General features: G+C 41.4%; 6 protein-coding genes across 8 annotated transcripts; 2 read left to right on the forward strand and 4 right to left on the reverse strand.

The window, feature by feature from the left end:
- Positions 1–13: 13 nt before the first annotated feature.
- LOC117576368 (cerebellar degeneration-related protein 2-like) lies at positions 14–3,225 on the reverse strand. Of its 2 annotated transcripts, none has more exons than XM_034261057.2 (2): positions 2,996–3,225; positions 14–2,925 (listed from the first exon to the last, which is right to left on the reverse strand). In XM_034261057.2, the coding sequence occupies exon 2, from the start codon at positions 2,895–2,897 to the stop codon at positions 459–461; it is 2,439 nt and encodes an 812-aa protein (XP_034116948.1). In that variant the 5' UTR covers positions 2,898–2,925; positions 2,996–3,225; the 3' UTR covers positions 14–458. The 2 variants fall into 2 exon arrangements, with proteins under 2 accessions (XP_034116948.1, XP_034116947.1); XM_034261056.2 differs by having other exon boundaries at positions 14–2,943.
- Positions 3,226–4,391: 1,166 nt separating this feature from the next.
- Positions 4,392–6,129, reverse strand: LOC117575782 (zinc finger protein 699). Its single transcript, XM_034260153.2, has 2 exons — positions 5,925–6,129; positions 4,392–5,868 (listed from the first exon to the last, which is right to left on the reverse strand). The coding sequence occupies exons 1-2, from the start codon at positions 6,102–6,104 to the stop codon at positions 4,423–4,425; spliced, it is 1,626 nt and encodes a 541-aa protein (XP_034116044.1). The 5' UTR covers positions 6,105–6,129; the 3' UTR covers positions 4,392–4,422.
- Positions 6,130–7,995: 1,866 nt separating this feature from the next.
- Positions 7,996–10,843, reverse strand: LOC117573348 (ATPase family AAA domain-containing protein 3A homolog). The gene is made up of 5 exons (XM_034256474.2): positions 10,402–10,843; positions 9,798–10,272; positions 8,915–9,739; positions 8,653–8,851; positions 7,996–8,591 (listed from the first exon to the last, which is right to left on the reverse strand). The coding sequence occupies exons 1-5, from the start codon at positions 10,604–10,606 to the stop codon at positions 8,493–8,495; spliced, it is 1,803 nt and encodes a 600-aa protein (XP_034112365.1). The 5' UTR covers positions 10,607–10,843; the 3' UTR covers positions 7,996–8,492.
- A 167-nt stretch (positions 10,844–11,010) lies between these two features.
- On the forward strand, positions 11,011–13,434 carry LOC117573347 (protein asunder). Its single transcript, XM_034256473.2, has 4 exons — positions 11,011–11,657; positions 11,715–12,744; positions 12,807–13,103; positions 13,174–13,434. Exons 1-4 carry the CDS (start codon positions 11,126–11,128, stop codon positions 13,361–13,363), a joined length of 2,049 nt encoding a protein of 682 aa, XP_034112364.1. The 5' UTR covers positions 11,011–11,125; the 3' UTR covers positions 13,364–13,434.
- Positions 13,435–13,493: 59 nt separating this feature from the next.
- LOC127566036 (uncharacterized) lies at positions 13,494–14,410 on the forward strand. The gene is made up of 2 exons (XM_052007470.1): positions 13,494–13,656; positions 13,711–14,410. The coding sequence occupies exons 1-2, from the start codon at positions 13,599–13,601 to the stop codon at positions 14,298–14,300; spliced, it is 648 nt and encodes a 215-aa protein (XP_051863430.1). The 5' UTR covers positions 13,494–13,598; the 3' UTR covers positions 14,301–14,410.
- LOC117573346 (nucleolar protein 6) lies at positions 14,291–18,622 on the reverse strand. Of its 2 annotated transcripts, none has more exons than XM_034256469.2 (6): positions 18,484–18,622; positions 16,987–18,413; positions 16,761–16,871; positions 15,457–16,697; positions 14,832–15,235; positions 14,291–14,769 (listed from the first exon to the last, which is right to left on the reverse strand). In XM_034256469.2, the coding sequence occupies exons 1-6, from the start codon at positions 18,514–18,516 to the stop codon at positions 14,386–14,388; spliced, it is 3,600 nt and encodes a 1,199-aa protein (XP_034112360.1). In that variant the 5' UTR covers positions 18,517–18,622; the 3' UTR covers positions 14,291–14,385. The 2 variants fall into 2 exon arrangements, with proteins under 2 accessions (XP_034112360.1, XP_034112362.1); XM_034256471.2 differs by having other exon boundaries at positions 16,987–18,424.
- Between the last annotated feature and the right edge of the window lie 350 nt (positions 18,623–18,972).

The raw sequence follows: 18,972 nt of genomic DNA on the forward strand, positions 1-18,972 counted from the left end.
CGATGCGTGTTGATTCAGTTATATTAGACTTGGCACACATGCTTATTTATTAAATATTTTGAAGAACATACATATATTAATATTTATTTAGTTAGTAGCGAGCATATTAAATTACAAGTAAAACTTTCGGTTATTAGGTTAGATGCTGGAGAAATGTCCAATATAAAAAAATATCCTTTTAAGGTGTTGCTACAGTAAGCAAAGGAATGCAAGTCTTGCGTATATCTAACTTAAAGGAAACCAAAATACAATTGTACAAAAACGGTCAAGTACGAAAACGACATACTAAAAATATAAAAAATCTAATGTTAATTCCAGACGAAGCCAACAATATTAACATTTAAATTTGTAACGTATTCGAAGAACTGAGAAAGCATTCCATTAACTCTAGCAATTAGATTTGACAGATCTTGATTAGAGATTTTGGTTAAAGATTAAAGAAGTGTTAAAATCCATTTTTATCGTCGGTTACTTTGAGTTTTGTTCTGATTCCAACGCGACTGTTGCATACGCTGCGCACGCATGGGTTGACTTTGATGTTCACAGGCATCAGCACGACGCAATACCTCGGCGTAAGACAGATCGAGCCTCTTCAGTTTGTGGAACTCCTGCGATACAGTGTTTGGATGGAATTCAACACCATTGAGCTCAATAACGCGTCCTGTGCGCCTTGTACGCGATGCGTTCATATTGCGGTTATAGATGATCATCGGCGAGCCGTTCCATTCGGTGCCGGTACCGTTGCCGGATCGATCCGATGGTCGTCGGCGGCCATTGACGAGCTCGGTGGACAACATTTCTGGGGGGATTGGCACAAAATCTTTACGTGTACGTCGAGCATTATGGTGTGGGGATGGATGTGCCAATGGGGATGGTTGTGCAAGTGGCGACTCGACGCGAACAGCTTGGCCGGTTAGGCCACGATTTTTGCGTCGATTCTTCTTCTTAATGCCCACGGCAACAGTCAAGAATTCGAGAGGTTCGCGTTTGACTGGCGTAAGGACACGACCATTCTCTTCGATTTGCTTAAGGTCACCCAGCTGGGCAACAGATGCAGAGTTGATCTGAGGCAACCTATTCTCTTGAGTCTTGCATTCGTTGATATGCTTTTTGGCCGTTCTACGCTCCAATTTGGTCACACACTCGGACATTGCAAAAGACTGATCAGAAACTACAGATGATATAATACTGCGTGTATCGTCGCCGAAATCCACAGAGAACTCATCGCCAGCCGGCCTTATCGTTGTTACAGTTTCCAAACCATTTGTTTGTGTGCCTTCCGCAGTATCCATTAACTTGGATTTGTCAGCGTCCTCTTTGTTATCGGCGGCTTTTTTCAATACACCAAAGATCTCTTTGAATAGTTCTCGGTACTCGGGACGACTCTGGAAATGTGCATCAACTGGACTGACGTCATCATAAATACTTAGTTTGCATTCTTCGCCATTGCTGATGGAGCACAAAAAGTAGCCAGGGCGCTCATCCGTCTGTGTGTGCTTATTGCATGTCTCTTCCGAAAAGCCTGAGGAGGAGGTTTCCGCCTCCGAGAACTCGGTGGACGTACGACCACGAGCAGTATTTGATTCCTTGACACTCTGAATGCATGTTTCTTGGTTTCCTGGTGTTGCTGTCACCGTCGCCATCGACTGATGTTCCTTGGAGAGTTGCTCTCCATTCTGGCGCACATTCGATGTACGCTGCACCTCCAAAAGAGCCTCATACTTTTCGACCAAGTCACGATATGGATTAGAACTGCCTTCATTGTTGAGATTTAGCAATTTGTTGGCGTCATGCTTGGTTGCGGATTCAACGCTTATGTTATTGGCCAACTGCGCACTAAACTCGCTGCCAAGCAGACTCTGTTCGTCATCTTCGGCGACGCCGCCTTCTGTCGGTGCCACCGAGGATTGTCCATCCAGATTCGAAGCCTGTTCCTGCTCATCCATTGCTCGCAAGCAACGACTGCACATCTGACCTTGTCGCACGTCATCCAAGAGTGAAAACTCATCGTGCATGGACATCATTTCCTCATTTGTGCTTGTGATGGCAATACGGCTTTGTAGCGTTTGGTTCTCTTGTATGATAGACACCAACTGCTCCTCGAGTTCACAGCAACGCTGCTTCTCCGCCAAGAAGTCACGTCGTGTGGACTCCAGATCTGTTATCAACGTGAAGAGTTCTTCATTGTCTTCACCTTTGATGGCAGCAGCAGCGGCAGCGGAGGCAACTTCATCGATCTCCTTTGAATGTGATGAGACTACTTCGCTAAGTGACATTGAGCCATCGTGGATCTCAGTGAGGCCCGTTGAATTCGCGTTGGCAGCGCCTACGAAGGCGCAATTGTCTATGGGAGTGGCATTCAAGTCAGGGCCCTCACGCTCAATGCCAGACCATTGCTTTGGTAAGAAGATCTGCTCTGTCATAGCGACTATACGTTGCTGCTGCAATGGCTTTTCATTCTTACGTCGTTCCGCGTTAAGCATTTGACGCGCCTCCTCCAGCTGCTGGGTGATTTCCTCGCAACGCGCCTCCAGGGACTCAATGTTGGCGCCGAGAGACTTGATTTGCTTCTTGTCTCGTGACTTCTCCAATGTCAATCGATGGTTGCTACGCTCCAAGTCCTGTATGCCCACCTCCAGCTGCTCGTAGACCTTTAGACGTGTGTCATTTACCTCAGTCATGGCATTGATTTGTTTCCGCAGATGCACGATCTCGCGCTGCTGCTCTTCGTTCTTGTGCTTGTACTCCTTGAGCGAGATCTCCAGTTCTTTGTTCACTTCGAGCAGCGTTTTGCCCAGCTCGGCGGCCAATTGCAAGTCATTACGCATGAATTGTTTGTCCACATCTGGCTCCGGTTCGCAGGTTTGCCTCCCATCATCGAGCTTACTGCCGTCCATTTTGGTGTCGGCTCTTCACCTTGAGCTTCTGTTAATAGTGAAAAGTCTGATTGACAATTGATTAACTCTTAACACATGCTTATTGATTTTTGCCTTACAATTTTTTTTTTTGCTGCTTGAGCGAGCGCTTACTTTTCAAGTTTACATACACACTTACGCACACACATACATATATTTTGCTGGTTTCTTTTCGTTATAAATTTATATCTTATGTATTATGTCACTCCAATTTTAGTTTGCCCAAATTAATTGCATAAGCTAACTACGCCGAAAGTTTCGCGTTATGATCTCCTATGCTTTCAACGCAAAACGAATCGAAACGCAAGTGCATGTGCAGTGCAACCCTAAAGTTAAGGCAGAAAACCTACCCTTTGTATGTACATACATATGTATGTACATATGATATGTTATGTAGCTGTAATCATCATTCACATAGACAGGGTCGTTTGTGCTTTTGTTTGTGTCTTGCCTTTATCATTCTATATTTGAGTCAAGTTTAATGCAAATCAATATTTAAAAATTGCGGTTTATTTTTTTACTTTTATCCAAATAAACAATTTTATTCACCACTAATTTCTCAGTTAATGAGAAAATATGTTTATATATTAATTAGATGGAAACACAAAACACAATAAATACTAATTAAGTTGAAACTGCTTAACATGAGAAAACTTAAAAAAATAATCCTCATACAATTTAATAAAATATGGTGGAATTAGATGTATAGCTAAAATTATAAATACGATTTTATGCTTTTTTCACAAAAAAACAAAATAATAACTAATCTTTATTTTTCTTACAAAAGTTTATCTATATATATATATATATATATATATGTATATATTTATTACTTTAGTATTTTTAACAAAAATACTTTTATTGAAAATATTTAGCCTTATAAAGATCCAAATCAAACAGTTCTGTCGAAAAACTGGAATATATATGAAGTTAGCACCTCAAAGAACAAAGAAATAAAAAAGCATGTAATGAATAAGTATTTTAGAATTTCTTCGAAAAAAACTGAAAAGCTAAACTATTATCGTGTATCGTTGGTTTAGGTAATTATGTATGTACATGCATATATATTAATATTTGTTTACTGTTCATTTAAGCACATTGCATTAATTGTATTTGTGTATAATTATTTTATTTGTAATCATCTATGTATGTTTAAATGAAAAATATTACGTTACACAATCTCAACCCCGATTGCAGAACTATGTATGTAACTCGCTCTTTGAGCCCTCAAACATATGTATACATATGTATATGTATATATATCATATGATATAACATGTATTATCTCTATGATTTTAAAAAATTTTAATTATATTTTAGTTTTATAAATAAATTATATGTAAATAAACCGAAATTATGCATAGGCGAATAAAAATAAAATATATGCATACTCATATGTATATGTACATGAATTAGACAGTGAATTTATAATTAAAACATTAAAAATATACATATGTACATACATATGTATATAATATTTATGTTTTCAAACAATTCAAATTGCAACTTAGACTTCATTATTATTATCTGATTTTGAGTGCTGCTGTTGCTTGTATTTTTGCTCATATGGATCCCCATAGTTGACCTTAGCTCGCTCGTAGTGAGCCATTTTATTGCGATGAATTGTGAGCAGGGCGCCGCTCTTAAAGTTATCGCCACAGACACCACATGTGTAAGGCCGCAGCATTATTGGCAATGTCGTTTTCTGCTCTCGCTGCAATCGTATGCGTTCAATATCCTCCGCACGTCGCTTGCTCACGCGACTATTCTCGTAAGGATCAGGATTGGGCTTGGCATTGGTATTAGCAATTTCATCGCCCTCAAAGTGGTGTTTCTGATTGCGATGGATGTTCAAAAGTGAGCCGCAAACAAAGCTTTTGTCACAAACGCCACAGATGTATGGCCGCTCTCCCGTGTGCCGGCGCATATGAATCTTAAGATCATTGGACTGCACAAAGCTTTTCTCACATCTGTCGCAGGCATAAGGACGCTGCCCAGTATGAAGTCGCATGTGTCGAGCCAGTTTGTTCTGCGAAATGAACTTCTTGGCGCATATCTTGCATTCACTTGGTCGTTCACCCGTGTGCTGGCGTTTGTGCAAACTTAGATCCTGACTGCGGGGAAATGCCTTCTCACACTGATCACATTTGTAGGGATTTTCGCCGGTGTGCCGTCGTATGTGTATCGTCAAACTGGACACGGGAAAACTAATACCACAATGGGGACATTCTCGTCGCTTTACTGCGCGTTTTGGGGCCATTGAGTTTGACTCATCTTCGGAGATTTGACTGGTGGCTACGGCGTCGGGATGAAATGCTGTCATGTGTCGGCGCAGCGTATCTTGACGTTTAAAGATTCGGGGACAGTGTTCACATATCAGTGCTCCGCTGCTGCTGTGCTCTTTTGCCAGCTCCTGGGCGGCCATATCTGCCGGCTGGCTGTGTGCCACAGCAAAATGCCTAACTAGCGACTTGTTCTTGGCAAAAATTCGCGGACAACTCGCACATTTATAGGTGTAGCTTTGTGAATGCGTCAAACGCATGCCAAGTTGTGACGGACGCTCTTCCTCTGGGTCAGCATTACAATTGATTTCTGCGCTCGAATCATTTTGTATAATATGCTGGACGAGATCATCGGGCTCAGTCTCCTCTGTAGCATTATTTGAAACCTCCTCGGATTGTTCCAATTCCACTTCATGCAATTCAATAATCGATTCACATTCATCCAAATGCAGCAGCTCTTCATCATTTGCGTGTTCAGGCACGTCTACTCCATCCACGTTCACGTCGGAGATAACAGCCATAGTGGACTGATCTTGTTCCAAGCTGTTGCATATTTCCTGTAAGGTTTGCTGTGATCTTTCCACTTCGCGAATAAATTCATAGGCGCTTATCAGACGACGTGTGCAACTTTGACACAGTTGAGTGGGCAGATTTGGTTCATTCCATATGCACTACAAGTAAAACACTGTTAATTATTCGCAGCTTAGAATTCACGTCAGTTGCTTACCTTCACATTAGAAACGTTTTCTAGCAATTGCCACAATTCCACATTCAAATCATTGTACTCGATTTCATCGCGAAGGCACAAAGTGGTCTCGTGAGATTGCAGACAAACACGGCATGTCTGAGCGTTTAAACTAATGTTGATATTGAAGGATGATGGAATCTCAGCTTCCACTATGTTCATTTTTGTCCAATCTTAGGAAGTAGTGTGACCGTATCAAGAACGATATAAAATACCATCTAGCGTAACAATAAATACCATTTCGGTTCAATGGAATATATTTAATGTATTGTTCATTTTATTCGCTGTTTAGACTGAACTACAGCATTAAAATTTCCGTTAAGTAGAACCTTCCGCAGCATTATTCTTTAAGCGGCAGTGTGCAGGAGAGGGACGGCTAATGGAGCCGCATCATTGAAATTAAGGCAATGATTCTGAAAATGTGGCCCTATTTTGATTAATATTTTTGTATACTTATTGAAAAAAGTGCGATATCGCTGGAAATCAGCTGATTATTCCACATACAACATTTTGGCGCCTTGAAATTATTTAAAATTTTTTAGCAATTCTTAAAAATAAATTAAATATGCCAAAAAAATTAAAGTAAATGGACAGAGGCATAAAGAAAATCGTCAAGGCGATCAATTTGATCATTTTGTAGAGGAATATAATCGTTGAATAATAAATAAAATTTCTATAAACTTATACTTTTTGAATGTCTTCCGTGTCGCCAAATTTAGAAAAACTGCTAATTTTGGGTTGATTTGTTTCTATGGCTTGTGAACTGCATCATTGAAGCAGATTCACTTGCTCTAAATAGAGTATTATGACTTCCATTTACAAATTTATTTTTTTTAATTTATTAAGATGAGCAAAATTTTGAACGTGCGGAAAATTTCGCAACTTCCACAATTTTTAGAGTGTCCGAGTGTCAACCTTTATAACCCTAAATTTGGCAAGGAAATGGTAAAAACAACAATTTATGCTCACACCAACTTAACTGCCAGTTAAATAAATGAAATTATTAAAAAAAATCGCATTCATTGGCTATTTATATGGTAATAATATTATTACAACTAACATACATATTATTGCAACTTGGTTCCCAAATTTTTTGATTTTGAATTTTATATACATATGTATAATCTTGCGACTCCACAATATTAATTAATTTTATTTCTCTTCACGAGAAAATACTCTTTCTTTTTCATTTTTTTTATTTTTTAATTATCCGTCTTTACTTTGTCGATATGAGTGTGAAATAATAGGTTGTCTATTGTTGCATGTGGAACTGCTGATTCAACATCCACATACAGTATCAAAGTATCGATACGCTTAAATTTTTTTTTATGCTGGGAACTGCGGAACGATATGCCGCAAAAATGTTGGAAATCCGTTTGCCGCGCTACCCATAGTTAGAAATTATAACGTGTTTGTATAGAAGGAGGCCTCGACTATAAAGTTATATATATTCTTGACCATAGCCGAGACGATCTAGCCATGTCCGTCTGTCCGTCCGTCGTATGAAACACTGGATCTTATATATAGAGCTATAATTTTTTTTCGACAGCATTTGCTATGTTTGCACGCAGATCAAGTTTGTTTCAAATTTTTGCCACGCCCACTTCCGCCCCGCAAATCGAAAAAATCGAATAACAAGCGTAATGTTTAATGCTAGAGTCACGAATTTTGGTATATACAATAATAACTATAGTAGTTATGATATCTAAAGTTATTAAAGAAATACTTTTGTATGGGCAAAAACGCCTACTTACTTAGTTGCTTTGGCCGACAATCTGGCACATTGTGCCCGTCTATGGTATATTTTGAATGGTGTACTATATCGATATACCAAACATACAATTTGGTATATTTTAGTATTTTTGGTATATTTTGAAAATGATACGGCAATATTTTGCCTTTATTAAAAGTGGGTAGCGGGTATCTCACAGTCGAGCACACTCGACTGTAACTTTCTTACTTGTTTTTTTATGATATATAGATGTGCGCGAAAAAAACACTATTTCTCGCATTTGGGAACACCCCTTTAATATAAAAATATTTCTTTAATATATTTTAAACTATTTATTTAAATCAATTCAAAAACAGTTTGTTATAATGAATATTCTGTATCTTGTATGGAAGAGGCCAAATTTTTGGAACTTATGATAATGCTAGCGAGAAGTTTAATATAAATCTCTCACAGTGCCTGCATTACCAATTGAACATTGCTCGGCGCAATTGACGTTCCATTTAAAAACTATTTCCAAAGCTTTAATTGCAAAATTAACAGCCTTTGAGCGCCGCCTTAGTACGATAAACAAGATGTACATGATGCAACGCTATATTACAATACAATTACCAGCAAGAAAAACTTAATTGTATCTATAATCCCTAGCAGTCTTGCAATAGTTTTGTACAATAGTAAATGCATGTCTACACACATATTGTATATACACACTGAAAGATCGATTGATCAGAAAAGGTTTTGCGCGTTTTACTTAACATTAGTTCGATTAAATCTAAACAAATTTTGAATGCTTATCAACAGATAGATTCCGTAGGTCCAACTCACAAGTTATGGGAACTGAGCGTTAGTGGTGGTTTTAGGCCTTCTGCGCCCGTGATTGATTTGTGATCGGCACGCTCCTGGTCTGACAACCACGCCATCTGCAGGAAAAGAAATTAGTTTTTGAGAGGAATGTGAATGGTACCGTTTACAATCACTTACCTTCTGTTTATGCTGCTGGGCAGCATCATAACATCTGGCCAGCACCATTTTTTCAGTAAGCAAGCCATCTTCGGAAGCATAAACAGCTGCCTGCCATGAGACACCCAATTTGGATATTTCGCGTCCAGACATGCCTTCGCATAGAGCTGCCATTTTAGTGCACGTATTGCCATAGTCGAAGGTGTCCAGTTTAAAACGCCTGAAATTTTATCATGTTTACAGGTTGCCCTAATTTGCAAACGTTATGAAAAGCACAACTTACTTTGCGCCAGATGCTGCTGGCTGCAGCACATATTTATCAAAGTACAGACGTAATAGGCGCTCACGTTCCTCAATGCCGGGTAAAGTGAACTCAACCATCTCATCCAAACGATCATTGATAGCATAATCAAATTGTTCGGGTGTATTTGAGGCTAAAACAAGCATAAACTTGGGATTCTGTTCGGATGTCCGGTATAGGAAAGCATTCAGTGCAGCTCGCAAATCTTCTGAAATCTTTTCCGATGACCGCTTTCGCAGAAATGCGTCTGCCTCGTCCACAAACAGTAACAAACCACGCCGCGAGGTGTGCGACCAGTCAAACACTTTGTGAATGGCCGTAACACCTTCCTTCCCCATGGGCGCCACATCACCGCCAGTCATAATGGCAAAGTCCATACCCGAATGCTCGGCCAGCTTTTTCGCAAACATCGTTTTACCCGTGCCGGGTGGTCCATGCATTAACACATTGCGATAAAGTCCCCGATTGATACGCGTATTTTTGGTTGCAATCGCAATGTCACGCAATCTTTCCTCAAGTTTTGGATTCAGGACAACGCCTTGAAGTGCATCTGCGGGCTTGGCGCGCAATCGTTTTATATAGTTTAATGGATGCTTAAGTGCATCCAAGAACGCAAATCGTGACGTTTCGCCCACCAGCGTTGGTTTTCCAATCCTTGCCTCGATGTAACGCGAAACAACGCCTGTTGCGCCCTTGGCACTGTACACGCCCAATGCCAGCAAAGACAAGCCCCCAGCAGCAGTCAAAACCTTATCCCAGTCAGTTAACATGGCTTCGGCACCAGCACCAATCACTGAACCAGCAGTTCTACAATTATAAGTGTCAATCTCTCAAATATGTTTGGTTAGCGGCCACAATTACTTACCGTATGCCCTCCAGGACAGTGGTACGATGCTCCTCCGCCTTGAGGCGAATTTTTTCCAGATTAATATCCCGATTTTCGCGATCCACACGAGCTTTAGCTCGCAGCTCATGTTCTAAGAGTTTTAGACGGTTCTTCTCCTTCATTTCGATCTCATGCTCAATGGTCTGGCGACGCATCGCCTCCTGACGCTGTACGCTTTCCTCCTGTTTACGCAAATTATCCTCTTGGACACGCTGTTGTTGCACCAGTTGATCTTCGTAGCGTTTACGCGACAGTTGATCTTGGTATTGGGCGCGTTGTTGCTGCTGTTTCGTCTCTTCGATAAGCGTCTTGCGCCGCTCTTCGTGATCGATGCGCTTCTGCTCCACCTTCGCTTGTTCAATATGCGCCTCGTACTCCTTGACCTTAGTGTTGTACTCCTGTTGTCTCGTGCTCTCCTGCATCTTCGACAATTCCAGTGCCTCCCGCGCATGTTCTGAAATCAGTCGGTTAGTTACACACACAACAGCACAAAACACATGCATGTATACGGCAATTTCATGTTATGCAATGCGCACAATGAATGATGAAATATTAAAGTACTTGGACTTTTAAGGGTACTAACTTGAACGCTCTAGGGTCTTCGCTGCGTCTGCGGCACGCTCCAACGCTGAGGAATCAAACCTGTACGCTTCCATAGCCTTACGCTCGGCCTTGGTCAGCTGTGTGTCGCCTCCACGCTCACCGGCAGTTTTGCCCTCTGGATCGGCTCCATCTGCCCCACTGAACTCTGTTGGCTGCTGACGATTTCTACCCAATAACCACGACATTTCGATCTGTTATACGCACTGATACTGCTGACAGACACTCAAAACGTAATTTTGTCACAATTAACTCACGAAATATCGGAAAGAAAACAATTTATTAAATGAGCTTTTTCAAACCCACTCGCGACAACGTGATTCTAGTAGTGATGTAAGATATCCATCGATCAATATTTCTGTCTTTGCGATGATATTTATATCGATATGTCGATGAAATATAATCGATTGTTACAAAAAGTTTAATTTCATGCGCATTCAATTAAATAGTGTTTTTTATAATAAATTATATTATATATTATATTAAAGAGATTGTAAAACAATTTTTATGACTGATTTCTCCCATGATATTTTGACACTTAAATGCCTTATAGAAAGAAACTATTCCTACCTTGAATCACTGTGATCACAGGGTATTACATAGGTATCGCCCATCACTAGTGCAAGCTGCTACCAGCTGATGTAAACAAACCAATTTCTGTGTGGTATTTTTCAACTGTTGCCGCTTTTTTAAATCTACTCTAAAAAATGTTTGAGCGCAATCAAAAAACTATATTCGTGTTAGATCATACGCGATATTTCAGTATATCTAGTGAGCAGTACATATCGATGGACTACTTAAAGGGCAAACCATTGCCCGAGACTTCGGCTGCAAGTGCCACAACACCAGTTGCCCAGACGCAGTTGAGTAAGAGCTTGTGGACATGTGCTGTGGAATCGTCCATTGAGTATTGCCGCATTGTTTGGGATCTTTTTCCGGGCAGAAAGCACGTGCGTTTCATTGTTTCTGACACAGCGGCGCACATTGTGAACACCTGGAGTCCAAGCACCCAGAATATGTCGCATGTGTCGAATGCCATGATGATGGTCAGTGTGCCATCTCGAAGCATACCACAATCCTCCGACTATTCTGTCATACATGGACTACGGGCTGCAATCGAGGCCTTGGCAGAGCCCACAGACGATCAAGTCCAAGCTGCTCAATCTGGTTGCACTAAGATATCAAATAAAGGACGCGTCATCTGTATTACCTCGGCTAGGGATAATACCAGTATGAAGAGTAAGTGATGTCTTGATTTGGGAATATGGTATTTATGATTTTCTTGGGTATTGCTAGGTTTGGAAGACATTTTCAATACAGTGCTGCTGCAGCAAAATGCGTTGGCCTCACCTCCCGGAAAGAAAGGTCTGCTAATAGATCATTGCCACTTGGTGATACTCAATATTGTACCTTTGGGCATCGAATCATTAGTCACTAATCGTCAGTTGTTGGAAATTTCTCCACTATTGGATGTGGAGATACACACGGTTAACGCCCCCGATATATCCGATAAGCTGTTACACCTGATAATGGGACATTATGATCTGGCCAGCACCACAGTGACCAATATACCAATGAAGGAGGAACAGAACGCCAATTCGAGCGCCAATTACGACGTGGAAATATTGCATGAGCGTGCCGCGCACACTAAAGTGTGTGGACCGGATTTCACTCTTCCAACAAGCATAAAGGTGGGCACATCCTACGAAACGGTCACGCTAAAATGGTGCACACCTCGTGGATGTGGCTCTGCAGATCTGCAGCCCTGCGTCGGTCAATTCAATGTGACCCCCGTGGATGTTACTTCGCGTCCAAGCTCATGCCTAATTAACTTTCTGCTAAACGGTCGCTCGGTGTTGTTGGAGGTGCCACGAAAAACGGGCACAAAGACCACCAGCCATATGTTGTCCGCTCGTGGGGGTGAAATATTTGTGCACTCGCTTTCAATAGCACGTTCAACGATGGATGAAGCACCTTCAATTAGTGATGGACCTGGTGGACGTGTTGCAGATTATCGCATTGCTGAAATGGGCCAGTTACTCAAGATGTCACGTATGGTGCCGCTGAAGGCCAAGCCTAAAAGCAGAATCTCCCCTGGCGAGCATTTATGGCGACGCATGCCTCGATACTTTCCGAGAACTACCAACGTTACGATTCTTTTCAACTTGCAGCGGCAATTGGCGTGGCTGCCGCACTTCCTACATCTGCTGGTGAAGGAGGACATGGACAAGCAGGAGGAGGTGCGTTGCCAGCAGCACATCCATGAGTTGTACAAAAGTGCATCACGTGGTGAAATGCTGCCCTTTGGTAACACAAACAACATACGGTACGTGCTGTATTTAAATCTTCAGCGTCAATCTTTATTAACTCTAGCTTTTCTTGTCGCAGGCCGAAGGCAAGCAAAAGCAAGGATCAGTATCGACTTTTCTACAGAGAACTGGAACAATTAATTCAGCTGAATGCTCAGACGACTCACCACAAGAACTTGCTGGAGAGTCTTCAAAGTCTGCGTGCATCTTATGGCGATGTGACTAATAAATCTGAAGCGGGCGTCGCCCACTTGCGTTCGTACACTGAGTCACCACTTTCACCCGAACGCTTGGAGCCCAATAGCATAAGCAGCAGCAACGCGTCCAGTAGTCTTCTTAAGGCCAGCAAACGACGCATGTCCAGCTCGGGACAACGGTGCGAGAGTTAAATTACCATTGCCATACCATATTTATGTATAATATGATTTTTTTAAATTTATTTGTAGTTCACTTCTGGACATGATAAGCAATGCGGAACGAAATCAATCTAGCAAGCGATTGGATTTTTCGGGGCGTCTTTGTACACCATTGGGTCAGACAGCTAAGCTTTACCCTGATTTTGGAAACAAGGAGAAAGATGTGTTAACGCCTGGCTTACTATCGACCAACTTAAAAGACGAATCGATTCGCAGCTAAATTTAAAAAGTCTCCAGATGTCCAGTTGACACGATTCAAAATATTTATTAAAGTATACATATAATAAATGATTAGTTATCAGAGAATTTATTGTTTTACAATCACTCAGAAGGCTCTGCTATTTTGTCTTTTTTTCACAGTTGCAAGCTCTCAAACATCTCCATTTGTACGATTTTATTATGTTGGGATTCTGAAGTCAGTCTCTATTTTTAATGCAAAATTTCTTAGTTTAAATATGGCAAATAACACCAGAGTAATACAAGTCTTTGAGGAGGCTGCCCCTGCTGTGAACAGTGAGTTATATTAGTTATACTTCTGCTCATACTAATGACCAATACCGTTTTTAGTTCCTATAATCGTAGGCAACGAAATGTTTATGCTGACTCAACAGGACGTTCGACGAGTAGAGGATACTCGATACATGTGCTGGAAACGTTGGACTCCTAACGAGCAGCTCAACTGCATTCCGACTCTGCAGCCGCCTAATGCCTACAATAGCACTACCATGACTACTGAGAGGCAAAACACTGTTCCTATGGATTTCATTGCCAACGTATCGAACCAACTGAGATGGTCAAAAACAAATGACACCTCTGCAACGCTTCCCCTTACCTACAGCGTTGCAACATCAACCAATGCATACGATGACAAAGGAACTGATCCTATAGCAAAGCAACATTGCAGTTGCCAGACAAATCCGCAAACTTGTTCCAAGGCTTGCAATACGGAACCAGTTAAGAGTCATAATAAAACGTGTAAAAAGAATCACGGGAATGAAAGCTTCTCAGAGACAAGTTGCCAAACTATACAGGACACATTAATGAGAACGCCAAGCGAATCGCTTTTTTCAATGTCGGGTCAACCACATCATGAACGAAAAAAGTCCATGGTACCGCCCTATTTTGCGGTAAATGAAGAACACGAGAATCAGCGATAAAATAAAAATACAAATTCTATAATTGTATTTACAGTTCAATGTGTTTTGTTAAGTATTTAGTCGTATGTCCTAATTGCAATATATCTTAACATAAAGCACTAAGCAATTTACTTTTTAACAAGCGTTTCCTTGAACTTTTAGGTTGTATTTGAACCTTTTTCTTCTTTTTTGATGGTTTCCCGTTGACCTCGTTGAAGTAACGTTTGGGTTTGCTGTGCTCTCGTTGTCCACGCTTCAATTGTTCTGGAGTGGTTACTCGCAAATAAAAGTCCTTCAGCAGTAGTTTAAAATCTTCAATCAGCGTATCTCTGTCGACCTGAACTTTTCCACCAAAGCAGGGCGTGCATGCTTGCAACTCGTTGACTTTGAAGGGCTTTGGTGCGAATTCATTGGCGGGTCGCCATATAATAGCTAACTCCTTACCGCCGTGCGGATTGAAAAAGAATGCCGCATGCTCCGAGTAGGCCGCCTATAGAAATGGGAAGCGTGAGTACCAATAACAATTAGAGCATTATTTTGCATTTCGCTTACCCTCAATTGTTGTACTATCTGCGCTAACTGTTGACTGCCCGCTAGTGGCAAACGGAAATTGCGCTGACTTAAAGGTTCAAATGGTGAGCCAAAGTCAAAGCACAAAGTATTGGCAACCAGATCGGGTTTAAGCTGTATAACTAGATCGTATCCCTCGCTGGACGGTACAAATAGCTGTGCAGGCCGCACAAATGCCAGTCTCTCAGACAAGAGGCTCGACTCGATGAGTTGCAGGGCATGACGAGCTAGCAGCGTTACTCGAGCCAGAACTGGCTTGTTGGGCAACTCATCACTAGTCCACAGTCGACCCGCATGCTTCTGATCGTACGCGGTGGCTAAGCATAGTGGAGGATAGCTCTGTCTTTCACTGCGATAGCTGTGCTCTAGATCGGTTACTTGTTGCTCTGCAATACAATTAAAAATGTAAGTGGTGATAATAATAAAATAAAAGTAATAAAATACGTTTTATATTCGTTATATGCAACATTTAAAAACTAAGTGCAATAAAATAGTAACACTTTTTGGACCCTGACTCACTTAAGAAATTATTTTACGTGCTTTAGCGATCTGTTAATTATGTAAACCGTTGCATTTGAAATGTATTCGCATCTTTTGAAGATCTTACCTGCCCAGCTATTGTTGAAATTAAGCAAAAACAGTTCGCCATTCCAGTCGGTGTGGGCAATCAACTGCAGGAAGCGAATAAATCCCGTCTGGGGCGATACAGTTGAGTGCGGCGACTGCCGTTGCTGGAAAAGATGTGCGACTAGCAACTCCGTTGCCATACTTGGCCACAAGCCCTCGTCCAGCAGTTGGGCCGCTATCCATCGCTTTGCAATAAGCACTGTGGGTCCAAATGCACGATGGGATTGATGCAGAGCATGCAGAGCACCGTTTACTTTAGGCAGTATGTAATGCTGACGTTCTAGCGCACGACTCGCTGGATTGTCCACATAGGTGATGACGCCACGCTCTGTTTGCTGTTGTTTGAGCAACGCCAGTTCCTTGCTATGAGCCAACTGCAAGAGGAAACAATAACCTTGCTTCAACACCATCAAACCCTTTTCACAGAGCAGCCAGTGTAGTTTATACTGTGTCTCAAGCTGCTGCCCGATCTGTATGAGAAAGGCAGTCTTCAGGTTGCGTAATGCCGCCAACTCATTGGGCCACTTTCCACTCGGACCCAATTGGATAATGACGTCCAGCACCTGCGAAGCATGTATCCGTTCCGCTATTAAACGAGATTGTGGCAACGTGGGTTCTGGCTCACAGTAACGGAAGACGGGTGAAATACCAGAAATCGATACAATTTCTAGGGGCAAATCGCCTAGATTGTGTAGCTGTCGTGCTAAAGCATCATAACAGTGAATGACAGGGGATGTTAGAGTCTCGGCATCCGTTTCTTGCTGAATCTTCAGTTTTGTTTGCAATTTCGCCACCTTGAAGGAAGGTGTCAACGAATATACGACATCCAGTTCACCGGCCACGTATTGCACATCGTTGGACTCTAGTTGCAGTTGATGCTCCAGCAGATGTAAAACTATTTGCTTGACAATCAAACGTTTTTGACTTGGAGCATCTGTCGCAGCTGCCCACACAACGGCCTCCGTTATGCTACCATCTTGAAAGCGGCGTAGATTCGATTTATCGCCCCAAAATTTGCGAAATTCGGCAGCACCATCGGGGTCCTGGTTGGTCGAAGGTCCCTTATCAAGCACTTCGTATGCATGTTCCGGATCCAATATGAGACCCAAGAGCAGGCTGCGACCAATCACTGGCGCTTTAGAGTCTACTGGCCATGGGCTAGATGACACTTCCAATGGCAAAATGGCGTGAACCCGTTGACCCAATCCCTTTTGCAGTAAGCTAAACCAAACAAAAAGTAAATCAATGTCTAATAGAATAAGGATAAGAATTAAGTTGACTTACTCTGTGAGTAGCTTGAGCAGCTGTGGATAAGCGCAGTTTGCATAATCATACTTAACGTGAGGTGGCACGTGTAGCTGGAGCAGCTGATCCACACTTGCTTCATTCGTTATTCTAAAAGGAAATATAGAAAATATGAATGCCAATAGGTTTTCAAGTCTTAAATTAATGAAGAAGTCAGTCATTTAGGACAACGAATTTTATATTTAAAAGATATACTTCTACTCACTTCAGAAAGTTGTCCATGCGCGAATAGAGCGGCGACTTTTGCATGAATATGTGCGAGAAACTATTAACTTTGATGTCATTCAGCAATTCCACTGCCAGTTTGGCCTCCATACAAACCGCCTTATACACAGCAAGTGGCAAGTTAGCGCATAGATTGAAGTACCCCGTCACATCCATGAAGCACACATCAAAGTATTTGGCTACAGTGCTTAACTGCAATTGCTGTGGCTGTTGCGGCGCCAACGTTATGCCTTGAGTCCAATTGCTGTTGGCCAACTGATTCCAAACTGTGCGGGCCACCTGGTAGCTGCTGCTCGATTGATGCAATAAACGGTTTTGCGACAAATACACAATGTACGCAGCCAAGATGTGAGCACTAAAACCACTGAAGCCTACATCCAGCTGGCGTTGTCGCAACCAAACCTTAAGCAACAACAAGCCTTCTTGGAAGTTACGTCTTCCCGTGAATGCGTTGAGGAGCAGAGTTTGATTCTGTGCCAGTGTAAGATCGAATAAAACATTGGCGTTGTAATGCTGGGTGGCTGGCAATGCTTCATTCGAGTTCTTCGGGCTTTTATCACCAAAGACTGAAGGCCGAACGTTGTTATTCCAGGGCACAAAGCGACTCAGTTGAAAGACAGTTGCGGGCGTCGTTATATACAGGCGGAACATCACGTGGCTGCCCACCTTCGAGCCCGGCGTCATCTCTAGCACGGGTTTTAGAGGATTATTCGCGTGGTAATTGTAGGCAAACTTATCCGCTGAAAATGCAGTGTTTTGCTTTAATTTGCTCGCCACGTATGCCAGATAAAGAGCGCGCTTTTGATCGTACACCAAGTTAAGATAATCATCTTTTTGGAAACAAGCAGCGGGCATTTCTAGAGCAACATCCACAACAATATTGGGACCCAGAAGAGTTTCAGTCGTTGCGGAACCAATGAATTTTGGCGGCGCTGATGGCGCAATGAATTGGAAGTTAAAAGATTTTTTGTTGAGGTGCAGAGGGACCTCAAGCTGGCATTTGTCCAATAATCCGTCATCCAGTTCTTCCAATGCAGTCACAAGCGATTCTAGCCAGATGCTAATGAAACTGTTGTATTTGGGCTTAATTTGAATTTCATCAAGCATTTCTTTGACCTGCAGCTTGAACAAATTCGAATGAAACAGATTGCGCGTATCACTCAGCTCCTTAATTTCCTCCAATGTAGGTGGTTTCACACTTTCATTGTGTTTGGACTTTTTCTTTTTCGTATTCGACTCATTATTTGATTGAGGTACTTTTCGCTTCTTTCCTGCACTGTGGTCAGGCTCCTCCTTGAAACCATTATCGCTTAATACATCGTCAGAAATTGTATTTTCCATGTCGCTGGATTCTTCGCTGTTTGAATCCATTATTGAAAGGTCAGTAGAATTATTTACTGCAGGAAGCTAACCGACAACTGTATTATTTAAAAGGTTCTTAGAGTTTTTATATTAAATAGGGAACAGGTGATCTTACCGATTTTTGTTTTAGTGTTTTAACTTTATGCATTTAAAATGTTGTATTAACACTTATAACTGAATAGTACCAAACATACCCACGTGCTGTTTGCTTCTTTTTAAAATACTAGTTCAATAGTTTGGTAGAAATTGGCCCTTTTTTTGTAAAAGTAATCGATAAGTTAGTCCTTTTCAAAATTTTATATATATACAAGTTGGTCAGCCTCAGAGCGTGTACGCGTATTATCGTATTAAAAATAAAACAAATATATCAGCGCCTATATCGTTTAACTATAAGGATTGCATTAAGCATTTGGTCGTATGCATTATACATTTGTGTGAAATAATCGAATAGAAGTCATCGATAGTTATTAAAATCACCATTCCCTAAAAAGCTTATTTGTCTTACTTTTTATTAAAAAGTTATTAATAATACGCAGTCGTGCATAAATATTATGTAGATATATTTCGTTTTTGAATTAAACGTACTGTATGTCCATGATATTTT

This window comes from Drosophila albomicans, chromosome 2R (assembly GCF_009650485.2).
Source record: "Drosophila albomicans strain 15112-1751.03 chromosome 2R, ASM965048v2, whole genome shotgun sequence".
NCBI lineage: Eukaryota > Metazoa > Arthropoda > Insecta > Diptera > Drosophilidae > Drosophila > Drosophila albomicans.